General features: G+C 40.7%; 1 protein-coding gene across 5 annotated transcripts in view; it reads left to right on the forward strand.

Moving 5' to 3' along the window:
* The first annotated feature begins 364 nt into the window (after positions 1-364).
* The window catches only part of TBC1D1 (TBC1 domain family member 1), a 114,777-nt gene continuing 94,345 nt past the window's right edge, over positions 365-20,796 (forward strand). For 2 of the 5 annotated variants that reach the window (XM_044417733.1, XM_044417734.1), the window contains exons 1-3: positions 1,090-1,599; positions 2,949-3,106; positions 13,195-13,659. In XM_044417733.1, coding sequence (XP_044273668.1) covers positions 13,243-13,659 — 417 coding nt within the window. In that variant the 5' untranslated portion in view covers positions 1,090-1,599; positions 2,949-3,106; positions 13,195-13,242. Of the gene's footprint in view, positions 550-1,084; positions 1,600-2,948; positions 3,107-13,194; positions 13,660-20,796 lie in introns of those variants that run through there. The other 3 variants (XM_044417732.1, XM_044417736.1, XM_044417731.1) reach the window with 3 other exon arrangements.

A 20,796-nucleotide genomic window follows, 5' to 3' on the forward strand; every position in this document is an offset into this window, starting at 1 on the left:
AATCATCTCATGTGCATCCATAAATGCACATAGTCAGAGATATTCTAGGGGAAAACAACAGTGAATCACTTTTTATTTAGTCATAATTTAATACCCCAGTGCCCATTTGTTACAAATAATGGATGAGCCAGATGGAAATCACAAGTTGTCCTACAATGGAAGTTTTCTAACATGTATAAAGCACTGATTTAGTGCTACCCTTGTTAGTAGGGTGCACTGAAACCCAAAGCGGGTATAAATTCGTAAGATGCGAGTTCCACTGGAGTACTTGCTCTCCAACACACGGATAGCTCCGTGTCGGTTCATGCATGCGGATGCGATTAGCCTGTCTGGATGTGAGAGAACTGACGCCACTCCAAACAATTCGTGTTCGAGGGAACGCGAAGTGGCATGACAGCCTCGCCCGTGACGGTTCACACAACGCCGAGTCATGAAGTGGAAACGAGAGGCCACACTTTCCACTGTATGTCAGCCCCTCCTCAGGCCTTTTAGGACGTTAAGCGGAGTTGGAATACTTTCCGAAGGGGCAAAGAAAATAAACACATGCAAGTGAGTACGACTGTGGTGCACAGCAACGGCGAGACGCCTTTCGCACTTCCCAGCAGGGTCGGCCTGGCGACGGCGGCCAGCACGGAAACAAGCGCAGCAGCCGCCCCTGCACTGCAGCTGTTTTTTCCGCACAGGGCCAGCGAGCGGACCGAGCTCCCCCGGTGCTGCGCCACATCCAGGCGCCGTGTGCTTGCTCTTGCACGGCTGAGGGGAGCGGCGGGAGGGTGCCAGAGACGGGATCCTGCCTTTCTCCGTCCCCGCGCCTCGCCTAGAGCGCCTGCAGCCACCCTCCATGCCCGCGCTTCCCCTCCGAGGCTTTGCTTGCCGCCGCGGTCAAGCGACTTGGCCAGCCTGTTGAAACTTCTATTTTTGCAGCGCTCTCTGCCCCCACCCGGAGCGCTTCCGAGTCCCTTCCCGCGCCGGAGGAGCGCGTCATGGCCCCTCCGGGCCCGTCCCCCGCGGCTCGGCTCTGCCCTGCCCTTGTGCCTCCTCCCCTTCGAGAGACGCGGAAGCCGGCAGCAGCGAAGGCGGGGGCTCGCGCATGTGCCGGCTGGTTGCTATTGGTACGCGGGGTTTGGCGCGGGCGGCTTTCTCCGCCGTCCGCCTTCCTCCCTCGGCTGCGCCGCCAGGGACAGAGGCAGGACGGGCGGGAAGGGCTCCGGCGGTGCGAGCAGAGCGGCGTCCCAGCGGCTCCCCCAACGACGAAGCCGCCTCACTTTCGCCGCCTCCCCTGATTTTGACAGTGCCCTGCGGGCACCCGCTGAGGCGGTCACGTACCAAACGAAGCAACAAGAGGGCGGCACATCCGTCAGTTTTGTCACGCTGCTGCTAACTTCGCCGTCGCCGCTGCCGCCACTTCTTGCGGAGGCTTCACCAGCGAATATTCTCATGGAAGAGGGCGGAGGGCCTGAGCTCGCCTTTCTGCTCTCTCCCTCTCTCCCTCCGTCTCATCTACCCAGGAAAATGACATCTCTCTCTCTCTCTCATCTGTGATAGAAAAACCCCCACTTCCTTTCGAGGAGCGCTGCTGCGAACATCCTGTGTTGTGGGGTAAGAGCTTTTGCCCACTCGCCGTCTTCTTAACTTATTTGGAGCTCGGTTGCTACATGTGCAGCTGCGTAAGACAAGCCTGGAAGGTCTAGCTGTAAGCACGGCTGCCGTGGATTTAGTGGGACGGCGAGGTTGCACGTTGCACTCAGTGGGACGGCGAGGTTGCACGTTGCACTCAGTGGGACGGCGAGATTGCACGTTGCACTCAATTTAGTGGGACGGCGAGGTTGAGTGCTGCGCTCAGAGAATAACATGCAGTGAAGCATTAAGATTCTGGTCGTCCTCTTGTTGTTATATGTCACCAGCCATGTAAGTGAGACTTCATAACACAACAGGTTCTTGCGCCCCTGAGAATAATGGGGGAGAAAACGGGGGACCGGACGAAAGGTTGCTGGTGAAAATCTTAAAAGAGAATATGGTGAGATACAGTTGCACATGTGCTGAACATGTTTTTGGAAATAAGCATTTGGGGTTTCACTGGCATGTAAAATTAGCATAATATTGTAGGATTGGGCCAGATATTGACAGGGAGTGAAGAAAGGGATTGACTGACCCAGGTTTCCCCTTTGTGGGATGGTTGGGAGGAAGCTGCAGTTGCCAGATGGATATATTTTAAAAACTGTTTCCTGGTCCTGGCGATTATATATTCATACACTTTTTGTACAATACAAATGAAGTTAAATGGTTGGTGTATATAGGGTGGCTATAATAAAATAATGCTTATGCATGTATCCATTATGGGTATATGCTAGTGCATTTTTGTACAGGCTAATTTCTTTCCCTATCATCTTATCTAAATTTGTGTTTATCCATTTAGTATGGGCAGCTGGCTATTGGCATCTAACTGGATTTTACTAAAATCACACAGACTTTTGGTTACAAAGATGTTGGATAATTTTCCTAATGAATATACCTTTTGTCACTTTTTTCCATGAACTTCCAAGCTACTTTGCCTTTAAAGAAGAATGGCACCAAAATAATAATGACACCAATAAAGAAATGGCACCAAAACTACTTTAAACTAACTTTCATTACACAACTAATTAACATAATATGCTAGGTGGAACCTTTGGAAAAGGAGTTGGGTTTTTGTTATTTTTTTGAATGTAGATACCACACACACATCAAGTTAAATGGAAATTGACTTAATTTACCCCTTTTCTTGGAGGCAGATGCAGATTTACTTGGCAGTTAAACTATTTGTTGAGATTCAAAAGCTGCTTCAAACTCACTTTGTAGTTGTACCTGTGCCAACAACAAACTGTAGAACTGAAGTTACTAAATTTGCTCATAACACAGAGCATCTGCATCTTGTTTATATCTACTGTTCTTTTCTTTTCTGGGATCAGGTCGCTCTGCCATTCAGCACTGCAGAGCTCAGGATAAAATTTCAGCCTGGGACTATGCTGCAGTTTTGAAGTCCCAATGATGATATAAATTCGCCTGTGCTGGATGATGATGAAAGCTTAAAGAATCCAGAAATAAACATGTGATTTGTGCTGTGTATGTGAGTATGCAGGGGTTTTTTTTTTACTTGCATTATTATAATCATTTGTTGCTTCTCCCCAACCTGCTTAAAAATAAAAATGGTAACCATTGTCATCTGTATAAGGCCATTGTTCCTGATGGTGCATTATCCAAAATGTGTCATATTGCACAGATTGCAACTTTTTTCTTAGTTTGCTTACACTTCACTTCCCAGTTGTGTTTGGAGCATTATGGGTAAAAATAGTGTGTCAGTAGCAATTATTTCATTCTTACTTTGTGATAATCACACATATTGCACCAAAACTCTATTCTGTGCTCCATGCAATGCAAAATATGCCATGCAAAATAATTTAATGCATAGCACAACATATATTCATTACGAGACTAAACCTTTCAAGGAGTTTGCAAGTATTTAGGCAATGACGGGGCCAAGGAAATAAGTGGGGAGGGGCGTAAATGGTTATAAGGCGAATATTTTGGGGGTAATAATAGCCATTAATGAAGGAATAAGAGCTGTTCAAAGTAGTTGGAAATTGTCTATTGATCAGTAGGTGTGATAACAAAACAATTGGTACTGAACCAGTAAAAGAGGGGTGGGCAACTCATGGCCTTCTAGATCAGGTATCTACAGTGTGACACCCACAACTGCCATAATGTTCACAGGGACTTTTAGCGGTGTCCACAAAGTTCTCCATGCCCCTATGAAAAGTTTTAAGAAAAATCTTGAGAAGCGTTAGAACAGTTTGCTTTCCTTCCTTCCTTCCTTCCTTCCTTCCTTCCTTCCTTCCTTCCCTTTGGGGCCTCTAGACTTGTCCTTTCTCTCCCATCTACCTTAGCATCTTCCTCTTACTACCAGCCTATTGCATTGCTATTTCTTCCCTGCTCCCACTTTTGACTACCTAGGCTCACATGGCAGCCTTTACTTCCTAGCTGCATATACAGTGGGAGGCATTTTTGAGTGGTGTCCACAGAATTTTACCAAACTCCCAAATGTGCCCCAAAGTTTTTGGGACACCTGCACTAGATATTTTGGCCCACATCTTGCCATATTCTCGTATCATTGGCTGTATCAGAACTGATAGAAGCTGTGGGACAAAACATATGTAGGTCACAGGTTGTGGCCTTTTTTGTGATAAAAATAGATGCTTGAAGTTCCTTCCGTAACCACAAGGGCTTGTATAATTTTTTTTTTTTAAAACTAGATTGATAGGATTAACAGTCACCAGATATGATTGTTACATTGCATTGATATCCTGCCTTTTTCCCTCTTGTGAGGGACCCAAGGTGCTTACATAGTCCTCCTCCACTCCATTTTATCTTCCCAAGAGTAACCCTTTGGGGTGCATTGAGCCAAGCACAAGTGTAGCCCAAAGTCGTCCGATGAGCTTCATAGCTAACTGGGGTCCAAAACCCAGATCTCCCAGATCCCTAGTCCAACTCTCTAACCACCACAGCAGCTTTTATTATTCCCTGGTGAATTTGTGGGGTTTTGGCAATTTAAATGGTTCCATGGGGAGCTTGAAAGCTACATTGGTTAGTCAGCCTTTTGGAGGGTTACTTAACAGTTATTTAACTTCAACTGCAGATTATTTTCCTAGATCAAGGAATACACCAATGCCTGAAGAAAGGAAAAGTGTGGAAACAAAAGAAATGTTTGTATAATTATTGGATTTTTGGTGCAACTCTGTTGTATCACTTCCAGAGTAAATAACTGTGTAACCCACGGCTGAAGAATATGTGGCCAACTCTTATCATTCCTCACCATTGGCTGTGTGGGCTCTGACTGATGGTTGTCTTCAAAAGATCTGGAGGGCCATATTTTGCCCACCGGAGAAGTGAGCTATGTCGTGGCCAGGCTGAGGCTGGATTAGGCATTTGCAGCTCTCTGAATCTTCTCCCTCAAACTCATCTACTCACTTTACACAAATGTTAGGGTTAATCTAGACCTGGTAAGGTCACTAAATCCGTGATTCTAGTTTATCAACCCAAGATCCAGCATGGACAAGCCAGTTGCCCTGAAATATTTATTTATTTATTCAGGGGACTTCTATGCTGCCCCATTCACCAAAGCCTCGGGGCGGCTCACAAACCATAAATAAATAGAATTCAATAAAACAATATAAATTAACAATATAAATTAAGTCACCCTGGCCAAAGAATGAAATGAATAAATAATATTAACAATTAAAATAACATTTGAATAAAAAGGTCTTAGCCTGGCGCCGAAAAACAAATAACGACGGTGCCAGGCAGACCTCTCTGGGGAGTGCATTCCATAGGTTGGGCGCCACCGCAGAGAAAGCCCTCCTCCAAGTACTTGCCCTCCTAATTCCTTCACGGAGGGTTCCCGGAGAAGGGCCTCTCCCGCTGATCTCAAGGGGCAGGCAGGCGGGCGGGCATATATGGACATAAGCGCTCCTTCAGGTAACCAGGACCCAAGCCGTTAAGGGCTTTATAGGTCATCACCAACACCTTGAATTGGGCCCGGGCTTCAATGGGAAGCCAGTGAAGCTGACGGAGGACTGAAGTCATGTGAACATAACGTCCAGTCCCTGTCAGCAGCCTGGCAGCTCTGTTTAGAGAAATAGAGCCAAGATACCCTTTCATTCCACAAGAACATCATTCCCATTTATCAAGTGCAAATGTGTGAATTCATATATAGGAGGATGTTTGCCTGCACTGCTGGGGTTCCCAATATGATGCTCACACCATATGTCAAGGGTGGTATGTTTGCAAACACCACCCTTGACATCTACCAAGATCCATATCCTCTCAATATATAAAAATTTAATATTTAATGTATTTTTAATTGGAAGACAATGAGTAGTACCAGCCTTCAGCACTATCTGTGTTTCCAAGAATACTGTGGAGCCCACCTGTATTTTTAGAAAGCAGATTAGAAAATTAAAATGGCAGGCAGTTTGGTTTGTAAGTTGGGGTGATGTTCATACAGTGTTGTATCTTTTCTGTTGGCATATGTGTGTATGCATCTGTGTGCTTTGTATGTGTGCATGTGCTTTTCTGAGCATCACCTGTTTGCTTTCTGTGAAATTGGTATTTTGTTATGTTTTGCGGGGGAAAATAATGTGATTTGGCATTTGGATCTCAGACCCTACCTTGAATCTCAGCCTCCTCTATCTTTTACTGAGTTGTTTAGCCAAGCTAATTCTGTCTGAATTTCATCAGTTTGTGCTCTATGAATGGGTTGTTGGAGCAGTAACCTGTGGAGAGGTTTCATGTTGTTTTGGAGCTCGGGCCCTATCTCTGTTTTACACTTAAGTTCTTGGACGAGCTACTTTTCTTACAGGCTTACCAATCTGCATTTGGGGAAATGGGTTATTTGCCATGGGTTATTTGTCATGGGCACCATTTTGTGAATGGGAAAGCTCCCAGTGGCAGCTTCTTTGTGAGAATGAATCATCCCACAGCACTGTTGCGAAATACTAGATGCTATCACTGGCCCAAAATATTGGGGACCCCTACTGTATTGGTCTCATGTTTCTTGCAATTCTATTGAACTACTTCTCATTTTCTGATAAACTCAGTCATGTATTGCTTCATCGCACACAAAACGAGTAAGGCATTCAATCTAGTATGTTCCACATGCAGTGGGGATGGCAGAAAAGGTTACTTGGAACTGGCCCTTTCATCTCCAGAGAGATCATTCTGTTCTTTTCAAGCCAAATTAGAGCATTGGCACATATCTAGGCAATGCAAAGCCAATGATGCACGTAGACCACTATTTTTAATCTAGCTTGGTTTTATAGTACTTGTTTGTGATCTAATGAAAGTCTATGCACTTTGAAAATATTTACCTTCACTTAATACACACAGTAGTTCATGAGCACATTTGATACTGTTGAGAGCAACTGTTAATGTTTATGGCCATTTGAACTCTGAGTGATACAAGAGTGCCTTTTTATTTCACATAGTAATGTTCCTTTCAATCTCTGAGCTTAGCCATAGTCACAAATCCCACCATCTGTACTGTAGTGGAGTTCCTAAGTAATAGCTCAGAAGTATTAGCTTCTTTCCTAAATACATGCAGTGCAGAAGCAATCTCTTGAAACTAGGCTAAAATAGGACACTATTTTCACAAATTTTCATGCAAAAGGATGGATCCTTTATTTTAAAAGGAATATTAATATTTAAATATGTTGCATGAAATAAGAGTTCAAATGTTGGTACAATTCAGACAGGACATGAGCACTTTTTCTTACCCCAAAAGACATCTGAATCTGGATCTTGTTACCTCAGTGGAAAGAAAGGTGAAATGTGGTAGATGGATAGGCCAACTTGGAAAAGTTTACATGCATTTATATCCTTTAAAAATATGGAACGTGGACTCTAGCTCACAGTAATCCTTGCAATCCAAGGAACAGATCAGAACCAATGCTGATTCATGTAGGAGGTCTTAATAATGGTTGCAGTTAGGAGACTCCCAGTGGTACCAGTATATGACCTAGTTGGAATACCTTGAGTTATAACCGAGTAATGAAGCATCTAAGATGGGTCGGCAACCCGTGGCTTCGGAGCCGCATGTGGCTCTTGAATCCTCCTGCTGCAGCTCCGTTGCTCAAAACACGCACCAGCACAGCCGCCAATCTGCGACCGAGGCTCCAAGTTACAAAATACCAGTAGGTGATGATGAGGCATCCACTCAGGAAGGCTGCACTAGCAGGTTAAGTAAATTACTACATTCCTCTGCTACTGTGCAGGGAAAGAGTGGAACAAGCTTCCTGCAGGCTCTCATGTTACTCAAACCCTGCTGAAAAGATTCTCTTTGCCTAAATGTAATCTCCGTCATCTGAATGTTAAAAGCTGTGCTTGGGACTTGTCACAATTCATATCACTTGACTGTTTATCTGCTAATCAGTCACTAAACACACCTATAGCTGTGACTCCCCCCCACCCCACCATAGGCCAACCATGGATAAATCGAAGAAAAGTTTCTGAAGAAAACCAAATGTTTAATGATAAGTGGGTAGATTCATTTCCTTTACTGCTGACGAACTTATGGGGTTTGCTGTTTAATGCATGCAGCCCTTTAGCACTGACTTTGACTCTGCAGGAAGCTGTTCTCCTATTCAAAATATATGAAAGGAGTCCTACTAGTTTATAATGTAAGATTAAAAATAACATTTTTTAGTGACTGAACAAGAGCTGCAGCTAAATCATAATAAAGATATACATAGTATTAAGGTAAAAAACGATATATGCAGTGTTATCTTCTTTTTAGATGTCAAAAGGTTTTTGCGGCTCCTGGTGTTTTCTTTTGTGTGGGAAACGGGTCCAAATGGCTGTTTGAGTGTTAAAGGTTGCCGACCCCTGATCTAAGAGAATTTTACTTAGATAAGAGAGGTGGCAATGTACAGCTGATTCTTAAAATTCTAAGAATCCAGACTTTTTAAAAAGATATATTTCTCTTTTTCCCCATCAGATATGGATATCTTTTTGAATATCTGGTGACAAATGCACTAAGGATACAAAATGATAAAGAAGTACCTAGAAGCTCTAATCTTTGTTTCTCAACTTGTAATCCTATCTCTTTTCAAAGACTGAAATGCATTTTCCCTCTCTTGCATTAAGATGTTGAGGGCACAATACTATGCATGTGTAGGCAGAAAAAAGTACCAAACTCTGAACATTCCCAGGCAGTATTGAAGAAATAGTGCATCCACCAGTACAGGTATATGAATTATGTTCATCTAACATGTAAATTAGCCTCACTACTCTGATTTATAATGTATGTACAGTGGATAATAAATCACAGTGTGCAAGCTGTGGGAAGTAATAATTCTGCTCTATTCTGTGTTAGTGAAGCCACATTAGGTGCACTTTGAAAATCGGGGAATGGTCAGAGTAGGAATGGATGATGTTTGAGATCATCATCATTCTCTTGCCAGTCACCTTGGCTTCCAGTTTGCATTTGTGATCCCTGCTTACTTTGCATGAAGAGTAAACTTGCACAAATTGAAAGATTGAAACAGAGATCTGTGCAAATTTCTGCCATAGATTAAAGCAGAACTGATTTGGTCTATGGAGGGAATTAGTACAATTGAACTAGGAATTATCAATGAGACAGGTGATTATCTGTGGTTTGTGAATATTTTCAGTGGACACATGCAAGCTTCAAATGGTGCATGTTTGTATGTTTTGCAAGCAGAAATGAAGTTCTCATTCATCCCTAGTTTAGAGAATGACCAGGATTTGTTAGGGAACTGCAAGCCAAGTTCATTGAAGAATAGTTGAAGTAGGGGTATGTTTATCCTGGACAAAGCAAGATTAAGGAGAAACATGGTAGTGATCTTAAGATATCTTAAAGACTGTCATTCCATTGATGGAATGGAACGAGAAGATTCATTCTCTTGCTTCAGAAAGCAGGACTAGAATGATTAGAAATTTTAGAGAAGCAGAGTTTAGCTAAACTTAGGAGGAGCAACTCTTGACAGTGAGAGCTGTTCAGTAGCGGAACAGACTGCTTCAGGAAGTGGACTGCCCTTCACTGAAAGCTCGGCAGGGATACTGTAGCTTCATCTTGGATTGCAAAGCCTGCATTGAGAAGGGAGTTAGAATAAATGTTCCCTGAGGTTCCTTCCAGCTCAGTAATTTTAAGAAATAATTGGGTGCATATGACTGCCTTCGTAGGGACAGTGCTAACAGCAGTAATAGAAAAATACAGGATGACATAGGTACATGCATTCCAGTAAAGATTTCAAAGCAGATTCTTGCCCATTATGGAGCATTTCAAGTAAAAATATGTATTGTCAAATAGAACAGCCTAGAGAGGGGAAGAGACAGAAAGGAGAGATAGCTACTGGTCTGTACAGATTTCTTTTTTTAGCAGGATCGAGTGTTCATTAGACCAGGACTGTTCATGGATGACATTCTACAGCAGAGTTGCATAGGTACCATTCTACATAATAACAAGCCTAAAACCATTTCAATGAAGAATTTATACATTGTGCTTCTCCAGGTGCCTAGCATTTTCAGGGGATCACAGATAGTGGTGTGGATTGGCTTGGAGGAAGAAGGCAAGTTGGAAAGCGATTACAGTGATGAAAAGCTGAACCTATTCAGAGAGGAGAGGTTAACTGAGCACATCTTGTTCAAGTGCATCCCAAAAATTGCAGCCAAAAGTGCACAGGAGTCACATGGTGGTGCTTCTTTAGTATCCTGATTTGCCACTCCTAACACAATAAAAGTTTGGTTGCACCTTCTTCCTGTTCAGCACCATTGCTGGGCCAAAGTCCCCATCCCCTCAGTTAAGCTCATACATATACACACTGTGGTGGCAGCCAAACTGGATGTTCTACCCATCAGCCAGCTGGCAGAGCTGGTATCCCCAGCCTTACAGCAGTGAACCCAGCCAAAACCGTGGCATTGGTTCAAAGATACTAAGTAGTTGGACTAGCTCAGAGTCCTTCCCTAAGTCTCTGTATCGGCTCACTTTTACCATTCACTCTACTTCAGATTCAGGATGCTTAATATGAGCCTTTTCATCTCTGTCCCAAGTGTATTAACTCTCTAATGTTCCTTTCTCTCTTGCTTTAATCTTCTTCCTCAAACTCATCTACGTTCTTTCCCCATATTTTACCAGTATATCTGCTATAATGCTTATTCCAATTGCTGGAACAGTTTCCTTTGTAATTCATCAAGCTTTCTTACCTTTCCTCTAAATTAGAATTCAGCTTCTGCACTCACCTATCTCAGTTTCCATGTTTGTCTATATTTGTCTGAAATATAGTTTGAAAGCTATCTTTCTAATTACTAAATGGATTGGATCCAGTTATTAAGAGTGTGCAACTGGACTAGCAGGAGTGAATTTCCCTGCCCTCTTCCCTGCAGTTACCCCCCCCCCCAGCTCTTTGAAAATGCTGCATGGAATGTTGGCAGACTGTGCTGGACAGGGGAGAGGGGAGTCGTGAAAATTGACCAGTGGCACATTCTGTTAGTGGAAATCTTCTGTTCACAGATGACACAGATGGTGGGGAATCCAGTCCATCAATTATTGTTTTGTGTGCTAAATTAAAGGCAGTTGAGAGGAAAGAAGTGGTAATAGAAGAATGGGGAGTTGAAGATATAAAGAAAGATCAAAAACATGCATGTCTGATAGTAGCTTTTAATAAATACATGCCTCAGTGGACAGAAGAGATGGATTTACCACCTCTGCAGTTCCTGTTAAATGTGCTGGGTATATCCCATTTATGCCAGTGGAAAAAATGCAAGAGATGGCATTCTAATAATAGTTATGTATCCTGGTAGTGCTTTAAAAGCCTAATGGAACAACTTGGACAAACAACATCTAGTGTAATGAAGTCATAAACAGTTGTAAAAATGTTTGGGCAATGGGCTGGGAAAGCAGAATCCAAGTACTAAATTTGCCAGTTCTGCAAGGATAAATATAGTGCTTCCAAAGTGGTAGAACCATTATACTGGTGGATACAACTTATTTCTGATTACCTTTGGTTGTTTTACTTGTCCCCTAATAGTCTTAGTTTATTTCTCATTAATCTATTTCTTGCATGGAAGTGTTGTGATTAATGCTGGTGATTTCCCAAAATGCTAGTTTCTTATGAAGAATTTACTTGGTGCACAATTCATCCACTGTCATAATTGATGCAATACTGAACAACTATAATGAAAATACTACAGTACTTTATTTACTACAAAGTTGTAAATAAATTATTACAGGTTACAGCAGATTGAAGATCATCTGAGGCTTTAACATTCCAGTGTTTTAATATGGTTTAAGTCTTGTCATACATTTGCTTAAGAATTAATCATGCATATTGATCCAAGAAAACTACAGTATTAATAATCTAATAAAACTACAATATTTTATAACAAAATATTTTATTTGATAATCAAATGTCATGACAGTGCATACTTAATGTATCATGGAAATTTGGTTGAAATTCTAACATTCTGGTTTGTTCTTTCTGCTAATTGTTCATTTTCCCATCATCCTAGCCTATCCTAAAGGGTCAGGACATTTTGCAATTTTTGGAACATATGTTTGTGAAAGCTAGGGCTGCAACTGTTGAAATTTTAATTGACCAATCTGATGAGTTTTAGCTAATCTCTCATTAAATGTGCATCAGCAAACACAGTATTTCTGGATCAAGAATAAGGCTTTATTAGATGTTCCATCCACATGCGGTGGAAGACATAATCTCAGCAGAGGAATTCTGCCTATATGTAAAGAAGGATGAACAAATTTAAGATGGTACAAATGTAAGATGGTACTTATGAATGGTAGGGATTATGATCCATCATGTTTTAAAAAATGATTTTGAAACTGCAGTTTAAACCTTTATTTTAATCATTCTCACTGATAATTGATTAAATATTGCAGCTCCAGTTAAAACTCATTGAGAGTTTGAGAACAGTATAAATGTTACTCCAAATGTCACTTTGGATAGGGTATAACAATGTGAAAGAAGGACTTCATTTGGCTTGAATGGGTTGTTGTTCTTGGAAAACCAGGGATTAATTGATGGCAACTACTACTGCTTCTGGCTTGAAGAGGAAGAGGGAGGGAGGTCATAGCCTAGCAAAGCTTGATAGAAAGCTTAGTGTTTAAATAAACCTTACCTTTGCTTTTAAGAGTCTGGGTGAGTCTGTGGGTTGCAATATACCAACTTAGAGGCATAAGCCATGTCCAAAATGTGCATTTTCTGTTTGTGTACTTGGCTGTGCATACTTTGGATCTGTGTTCTGAACACTGCTAAATGTTTATTTTCATGGCAAGCAGCAGTGTTTAGACCTTGCTTGCTGCAGCTTTGCTCTACTTGGAATGTAGTCTGTTCTTTTGCCATAGGCTTCAACTAGTCTAGAATCACATAGTGAAATCCTAAAGTGTTCATTCTTCTGCTTTGTAAGGCTCATAGACTATTGGAAACACATTATTTCACTCAATTATTCCTTGTTCAGTTCTTAGCAATAAATACATTTAACATTTTCTATTTAACCCAATAGAAATAAAATATAATTAATTGAAGATGTACTATGAATGAGTCCAGTAATCACTGGCCTGATGAGATGGCGGGGGGAGGCAGGTTTGTTAAATTACTGTGCTGTAAATAAATGTATCTTTCATTTCAGAATGTCAAGCCTCCATAACTGAATTGGATGCCTCCTTGGTGACTGAAAATGGATCCCATATCGTTCAAAGTTAAAAATCCTGAAGCAGCCAGTGATGGCTCAGTAGACTTCAGTCTCCAGCTAGTAGGTTCTCTTCCTGTCCATTTTTTAACCACTATGCCGGTACTTCCTTGGATTGTGGCAGAGATTCGGCAGCTCAGCACCCAGTCCTTGAAGGAAGAGCCCTGCACCAGCCAAATCCGGCTTTATGTCTCGCCAGACAGACTGAGATGTGAAGCAGACACAGGAAAAAGTCAGCAATGGGATCCTCTGATTTGTTCCAGTCTGTTTGAATGTAGGCCACAGCAAGTCCACAAACTGATTCACAACAGTCATGATCCAAGTTACTTTGCCTGTTTAATAAAGGATAGAGCAGTAACTCAGCAAAGTACCTGCTATGTATTCAAAGCTGATGATCAAACAAAAGTAAGTTGAATATGTTTGTTTACATTTAGAATTCTGAGCCCAAAAATTTGTTTAGAGTATGCAGACTAAAATAATCTCATAGTCTTTTCACACGGAGATTCATTTCTGGCTACTCTACCTCAGAGTTTTTCAGTTTAGAAGTATATTTTTGTTTTGGTGGAGGGGGAGTGAGTTGCTAAACAGCAGTCAGTGCTTGCCTTTATACCTTAAATCAGCCAGTAGATCCCAAGAGCAGAGATGACCACCTGTGTTTTACAGGATGTGCTACAAATTTAATTGATTAAATCATATGGTAATACATTAAATTAAATTATATAATAGAAAGATACTACTTCTATGGTGTTTTGATACAACCTTGGCTCTTTAGCTGAATACTTGATTTAACTCCTAATGCTGAACTTGTTCTTAAAACTAATATTTCTTATTTCTGCACATTTTGCCCATGTTATGAAATTGGTATGTAAACCAACTCTCCAACACATATGTGCAACATATATATTTGTCGTGTTCTAGAATGTAAGAATGATCAAATAATATCAAATTAGTACTCTGGGAATCTTGGTGTTTACTCTGTACCAATATCTGGAAACAAATGGGTCAATTAAGGAATGATTCTTCCCTTCTATTGAAGCTGTCATAAAAGAACAGCTCCAGATAAAGCTATGAATGTATTTTAGTAGCTGTTTATAATTTTGGATGTTATTCCGTTGTCTTTCTCATAGAATTTCCTTTTACTAGAGAACTGTGCAAACTGTAGCTTGGTGGTGGTGATGCAGGAAATTGTTAAAGAAAATTCTGAGCATCCTAATCAACTTACAGTGATTAGCAGTTGGGGGAACAGTTGTGGTGGTATAAAACGAATATAAATAAATAGTATCGATCTGCCCCCAAACAGTTAGTGAAACAGTTTATGTAGATTGCTTCATGGTGGCATTTCATTTAATAGTCATTTGAATGGGAGACAAATGATTCAGATCTTGACAACATGTATGTTCTTACACCTTACAATATGGAAGTCATCAGTTTTATCATATATCTTCCCCAAATAATCTGAGGATTGTATTAGGTGATTATGCTATGAATTCTTTGCTACCGACCCTTAGTCATCCTTACAGATGTACAGTTTTTTGGGGGGAAAGGAAAATCACTTTTAAGACTATATAGATGTACATCTTTATATTTTGGGCCACATGCTAATAAAAGGTGGTTTTTCCTAGCCTGAATTTAACTATGTGAATTGATAACTTTGTGTGTCAAGCCAGGTATGGGTAAATTGATAGTGCCAAGACTAGCAGGCTTAAAGCTGTTTTCTAAGAACTGTGATGTGCTGTAATGTTATAGATGTGCTTCTTATGTTCATAAGTATACAAAACCTTCTCAAGCTGATCTTTCTCTATTCCTTATTTACTTTACATTCAGATCTTTTAGGTCTATATTGAAAAGGAATAGAAAGAATGCCTGTGGTCGTCTCCATCAGTTATGTCATATTTTGGGCTAAGACTTTCCTTCATAACAACAATAGTAGTAATGATTTCCTGAAATACTGGGCAGTTTGCAATAATAATATTAATTACTGATCTCGGTCTCCCACAATGTCCATTCATATTGGCACTGTGGAAACTTATTTATTTATTTATTTAGAGTATTTGTATGCTGTCTAGAATTATAGAATCTACTTCCTGGATTAGTTCTGAGAACAGTTTGACATAAATCCTAAAGAATAAAACCTAACTTTATAAAGAGAATTGTATATTTTTAGTTGTCCTATTTCAGAGTATTCTTAACATGTTCTGGACTGAGATAACATCCTCTGACCATTTTTGCATAGATGTACATATCAAATAGACCACACATTTACAATGAAAAAAGAAAAAAATTACAAGGCCCTGAAGCTTATTGTGTAAATTAGACCTGATTAGAGAGAAACTTAAATCATCGTGGTCTTTGTTTCTATCAAGTAAAATAAATATTTTGTTTAAGAAATACAAAAACATTGCTGATGAGGGAGTGTTGAGCCTCCATTGTATTCCTGGTACTTGTTATCAGAAGGACACATATATCCCTGTTAAAATATTTGTCTATAAAAGAAATGTGCTATAGCAGCATTTTGTACTTACAAAATGGATGTGATTTTGGACACACTGGGTGGTTCCTCCATTGTGTGGAAGCTTTTGAAGTTGAAAGTGGCAGGTGGTTTTTTTTTTTTGTAAGAGATGTACTGCAGTTCAACTAGAATGAAGCACTGAGTTTATTAATTATTTTTGTGTTATCCAAGAGGTAGCTTGAACTGTTAAAATGGCCTGCTGGTACATTGGGGAGATTGCCAAAATGAACCTCTGTACTTTGGTAAAGATTTGCACAAAGATCTGAAAGACAGTGTGCCTGAGGTGCCTCTTGGCTTGCATATCTTTGAATAGGTGGTCCTCATGCCTTTTGGACATGAAGGGAATTTCAAAAGCCATTTGAGAGGAGTTTGGCTACTTGTTAAAGAAAAACTAGTTAAAAACTCACTGACAAGTGTGAGCTCTGTGATTCTCTTAAAGGAGCTCTCTTTTTGGGGAGGAGAGCAGGGGAGGCTCCTGACCATAGTGTTGAACATGAGAATTACAGCATTGAGTGTGTGCTTTTCCCTCTTGAATTAAAAAACCTTCAGAATAGGAAGGTGTTTATTTAAGAAAATGCATAACTAGAAACCATTTATAAAATAGGAAAGGCCTGGTATGGACTATTTAACACCATGGATTGTCTTGTTCAAATTGTACCAGCCATAGTTCATTATCAAATCAAAATCAGAACTCTTCTTCCAGCCATGGTTTGGATTCATGACAAACTTTGATTTATCTGAGCCAGACTATGATGGAAGGCATTAGGGGTAAGGGAGAGAAATACATGTTCCTTATGACCAGGCATGGTTTGGCTGATACCTGTGATCAGTGTGCCTTTATTTTTGACCTGGCCTATCAGATAAGGGTATAACTATAAAATGCAATTTAGTTCTATATTGCCAAATCTTGCTGTTTTTTCTTGGTGCCTTTAATCTCCTCTACTGAGGTCTGTCAAACAACTTTAGCAGGAAGGCTTCACCAGGAGATTTTGACCAGAAAACAAACATTTCTCAAATGTTTGCTCTTTAGAATGCAGTTGAAGTGTTCTTTCATATTTAATTTCTCAGGAATAGAAAGGAAGTGTCTTTAGGGACAAAATTAGGAGGAGAAAGAAAAGGGCTACACCACCTATTTTGGCCTCCTCCTGGATGTATACCTTCATACAGTGAGAATGTCTGAGTGTATCAGAGAAGATGAGAACAATGCTGCCAGGAGGCTGATCTCCTAGTCAGAATGGTCAGAGTTGAGACACACAGACTAAGATACATCCAGCCTCATCAGGAGTAACAGTCACATCAGCCGAAGAAAATAGGTATTTCAAATGGCAATGGCACAGAGAAACTCTTGAAGGGCCGCTACTAAGCAGCAACGGTAGTTTATGTTTACAATGATATGATGCAGGATTTTTCACAGACTGGTACTGTGGCAGAAGAAGGGAATGGTAATTCATTTCCAAATATTTCTTACATTGATATCTCTTTAATGAAACACTCCAAAATGGAGCAAGAACCAGTGCCTGAAGATGAAATTCTCAGGTAAGCAGGAATTCAACTAGCAACTGGGGAATAGCAAAGGACAAGAAAGAATGGAGTAGTGGGTAATGATGCGACTTGATCAAAGTCAAAAGGGAGCCTGGTAGATGACATGCGCAAAAGGAAGATACAACACTGTACAGCACATACAGTTAGAGCTTGGAATGTGAGATATATGAGTCAAGACAAACTGGAAACCAAAAAGCAAGTTAAAAATTCCAGTGCTTGATGTGCGTGAACCAAAGTGCACTGGAAGGGAACATCCTCAGTCAGACAAAGTAGCTCAAGCAGTAAAAGGCTATAATGCAAAGTCAAACTGAATCATATCAATTGGAATTTGTGGAAGACCTATCAACATCATTCAAGTCTGTGCTCCAACATCAGATGCTGAAGGAGAATAGAAAATTCTTATGCAGATGTTCAGGAGGAAATCAGTGACATATCAAAATAGGACGTGCTGGTAAGCACAGGTGACTGGAATGCAAAAGTAGGAAATAAAACAGAGTCCTATATTGTAGGAGAATTTGGTCTAGGGATCTGAAACAAAGAAAAAGAAGCCAACAAACATTGATAAGACAGCTCTACACATGGACATTTTTAGATTACCAATAATGAAATCAAATAGACTAATTGGATGTAAGAGATGAAGATGCTGTAGTCACCCTCCCAAAACAATTCAAACAGTAGATTGTGATGGTGAACTATTAATATAAAACTATTATATAAAAATCAGAGTCAAAAAAACACTAACAGAAGTATGGTGCCAAAATACAACTTAAATAACATTCCTGAGGAATTTGAAGTTGAAATAAAGAACAGAATTGTATTACTGAACTTGGTTAACTGTGAGCCAAAAGAACTCACAGAGCCAGTGTGGTGTAGTGGTTAAGAGCGTGGGACTGGACGATCTGGGTTCTGGTCCTCACTCGGCCGTGGAGCCAACTGGGTGACTTTGGGCCAGTCACAGACTCTCAGCCCAACCTACCTCACAGGGTTGTTTTTGTGGGGATAAGATGGAGGAGGAGAATGGTGTAAGCTGCCTTGAGCCCTTTGTAGGAAAAAGGCAGGATATAAATTGAAAAATAAGTAAATAAATAAAAAATAAATAAGAACTGTGGAATGAAACCAGTCATTATTAGGGAACAATGCCAAAAGACAATTCCTGTAGCAAAAAAAGAAAGAAAAGGCTTTGATAGAGAACAGAAGAAACTCAAAATTGCTAAGGATAGTTGTGAAGCAAAGGTGACAGAAATAGGGTAAGAATCCTGAATATAACTTTTCAGAAATGGTTACATAGAGACAAAAAGCTATTACGATGGCCAGTACAAAGAAATAGAAGAGAACAAAAGAGGAAACACAGGAGATTCCAGTACATTCAAGAAATCAAAGGGAAATTCAAATTTAGATTAGGAATGCTGAAAGACCAACAGGAAACATACTATCTGACCAGAAGAAAATATGAGAAGGTAGGAAGAATATAGGAAAGTATACAGAAGAAGCAAATCAATGACTCACCAACTGGAAATGTTCAATATATGTTCCAGTTCCCAAGAATGCAAAGGAATACAAGAACTGCAGGACCATTACACTAATTTCCCATGCAAGCAGAGTGATGCTCAACGTGTTGTAACACAGACTTTTACCCTATATGGAGTGTGAAATGCCTGACATTCAAGCTGGTTTCTGAAAAGGAAGAGGCACTAGAGATCATATTCCAAATATGTGTTGGCTCCTGCAGCACAGCAGAGAGTTTCAGATCAGTATGTGTTTTATCATTACAGCAAAGCTTTTGACTGTGTGGATTACAGGAAGCTATGGATGGTGTGTGCATCTTGATTGTTCCAATGTGTAATGTGTATCATGGACAAGAAGCTATTGTTAGGACAGAATATGGAGAAACAGAAGTGCTTCCCATAGGCAAAGGTGTCAGGCAAGGCTGTATTTTATCTCCTTATCTTTTCAATCTGCTCACAGGGCATATCATCGGGAAATCTGAATTAGGTTTAAGGGAAGGAGTGAAAATTGGCCTGAAAATTGGCCGAAACACATATCAGTAATTTAAGATGTGCTGATGACACCAGTGAATTGAAATGCGTACTGCAGAAAGTGAAAGAGAATAGTACAAAAGGTGAACGTTAATAAAACAAAAACCATAAGTACAGAAGAATTAAACAACTTTAATGCCAACAGTGAAGACATTGAAATTGTCAATTTTGCATATCTTGGCTCAATCAAGTAAAAGGCAGACTACAGCCAAGCAATTAGAAGACTAAGACTTGTAAGGGCAGCAAGGAAGATAATCAAGTTTTCAGATGTTTCACTGGAGACCAAGATCATTGTATTCCTGATGGTTGTGTTTGGGTATGAAAGCTGGACAGTGGAGAAAGCTGACAGGTAGAACATTGATGCATTTGAAACATGGTGCTGGAGAAAAACTTTGTGAATACTCTGCACTGACAGAAGAAGAGGAGGAATGAGTGAGACCTACATCTTCCCCTGGAAGCAAAATTTATGGAGCTGAAGCTATTGTACTGGAGTGCCTCATGAGAAGGCAAGAACTCCTGGAGAAGACAATCATGGGATAAGTCAAAGATAAAAGTAAAAGAGGAGGAGCAAATATGAGATGGATCATATCAATACAGAAAGCATGGCCTTGAATTTTCAAGAGCTGAGCAAAACATTTTGGAAAGCATTAATTTATAGGGTTGCCATAAGTTGGAGACTTCTTGCCATAAGTTGGAGACAACAGCAACAGAACTCATTTGGTTCAGTCCTTCCATGTGCAACAGAAAGCCAGCCAGGATTCCACACTCCCCTGGCCAACTGGTGGGTGAACTCCTGCCCAGAAATCCCTGGTACAATAACCCTGGACCAGCTGCTGGATTCTGCACATGACAAACCCAAGCTTGAGGAAACCAGCAACTTTACTAAAAGGTTAAAAGTAGGGGTGGAGGGACTAAAACATACAAGTGTAAAGGGGTAAAATCAGGGAAGAGACAAAAGAGAGGGGAAAATGAGAATTACAGACAACCAAGAACCCCACTCCCAGGGCTTTGTTGGCCCACTTGGAAACTAAAATAACAACCAACTTCTATCCTAGTCTAGGCCTCTACCTTCTAGCAGCACAGTGAAAACAGGATACCATAGCAGTCATCAGTACAGAGGATTGGGAGCAGAATGGAACCTCCTCCAAGAGGGGAATAAAACTTCTCAATCCTTGGAGCTTTATTCCCCCCCTCCCCCCCCCACAACCACCAGCGGACTATGGGGCGATCACCTAAACCCCAGTCTCCGGAGTCCGTTCGTTAGCTCCATCAATTTGTCATCATTAGTTACCTCCTGCAGCCTTGAAGCTAATTGAAAGTTCTTGCCTGCCTAACCTAAAAGGGAGGTGAAAATCTCCTCTAAGCCTTGGCCGCCTGATTCCCTCAAGGCTTGCACCTGGTATTTCTTGGTTTATTTCTGGTATTCTTTCCTAAGTTAACCTTTCCCCTACATCC

The sequence above is a fragment of the Varanus komodoensis genome, unplaced genomic scaffold (assembly GCF_004798865.1).
Source record: "Varanus komodoensis strain SLA01 unplaced genomic scaffold, ASM479886v1 scaffold9, whole genome shotgun sequence".
Taxonomy (NCBI): domain Eukaryota; kingdom Metazoa; phylum Chordata; class Lepidosauria; order Squamata; family Varanidae; genus Varanus; species Varanus komodoensis.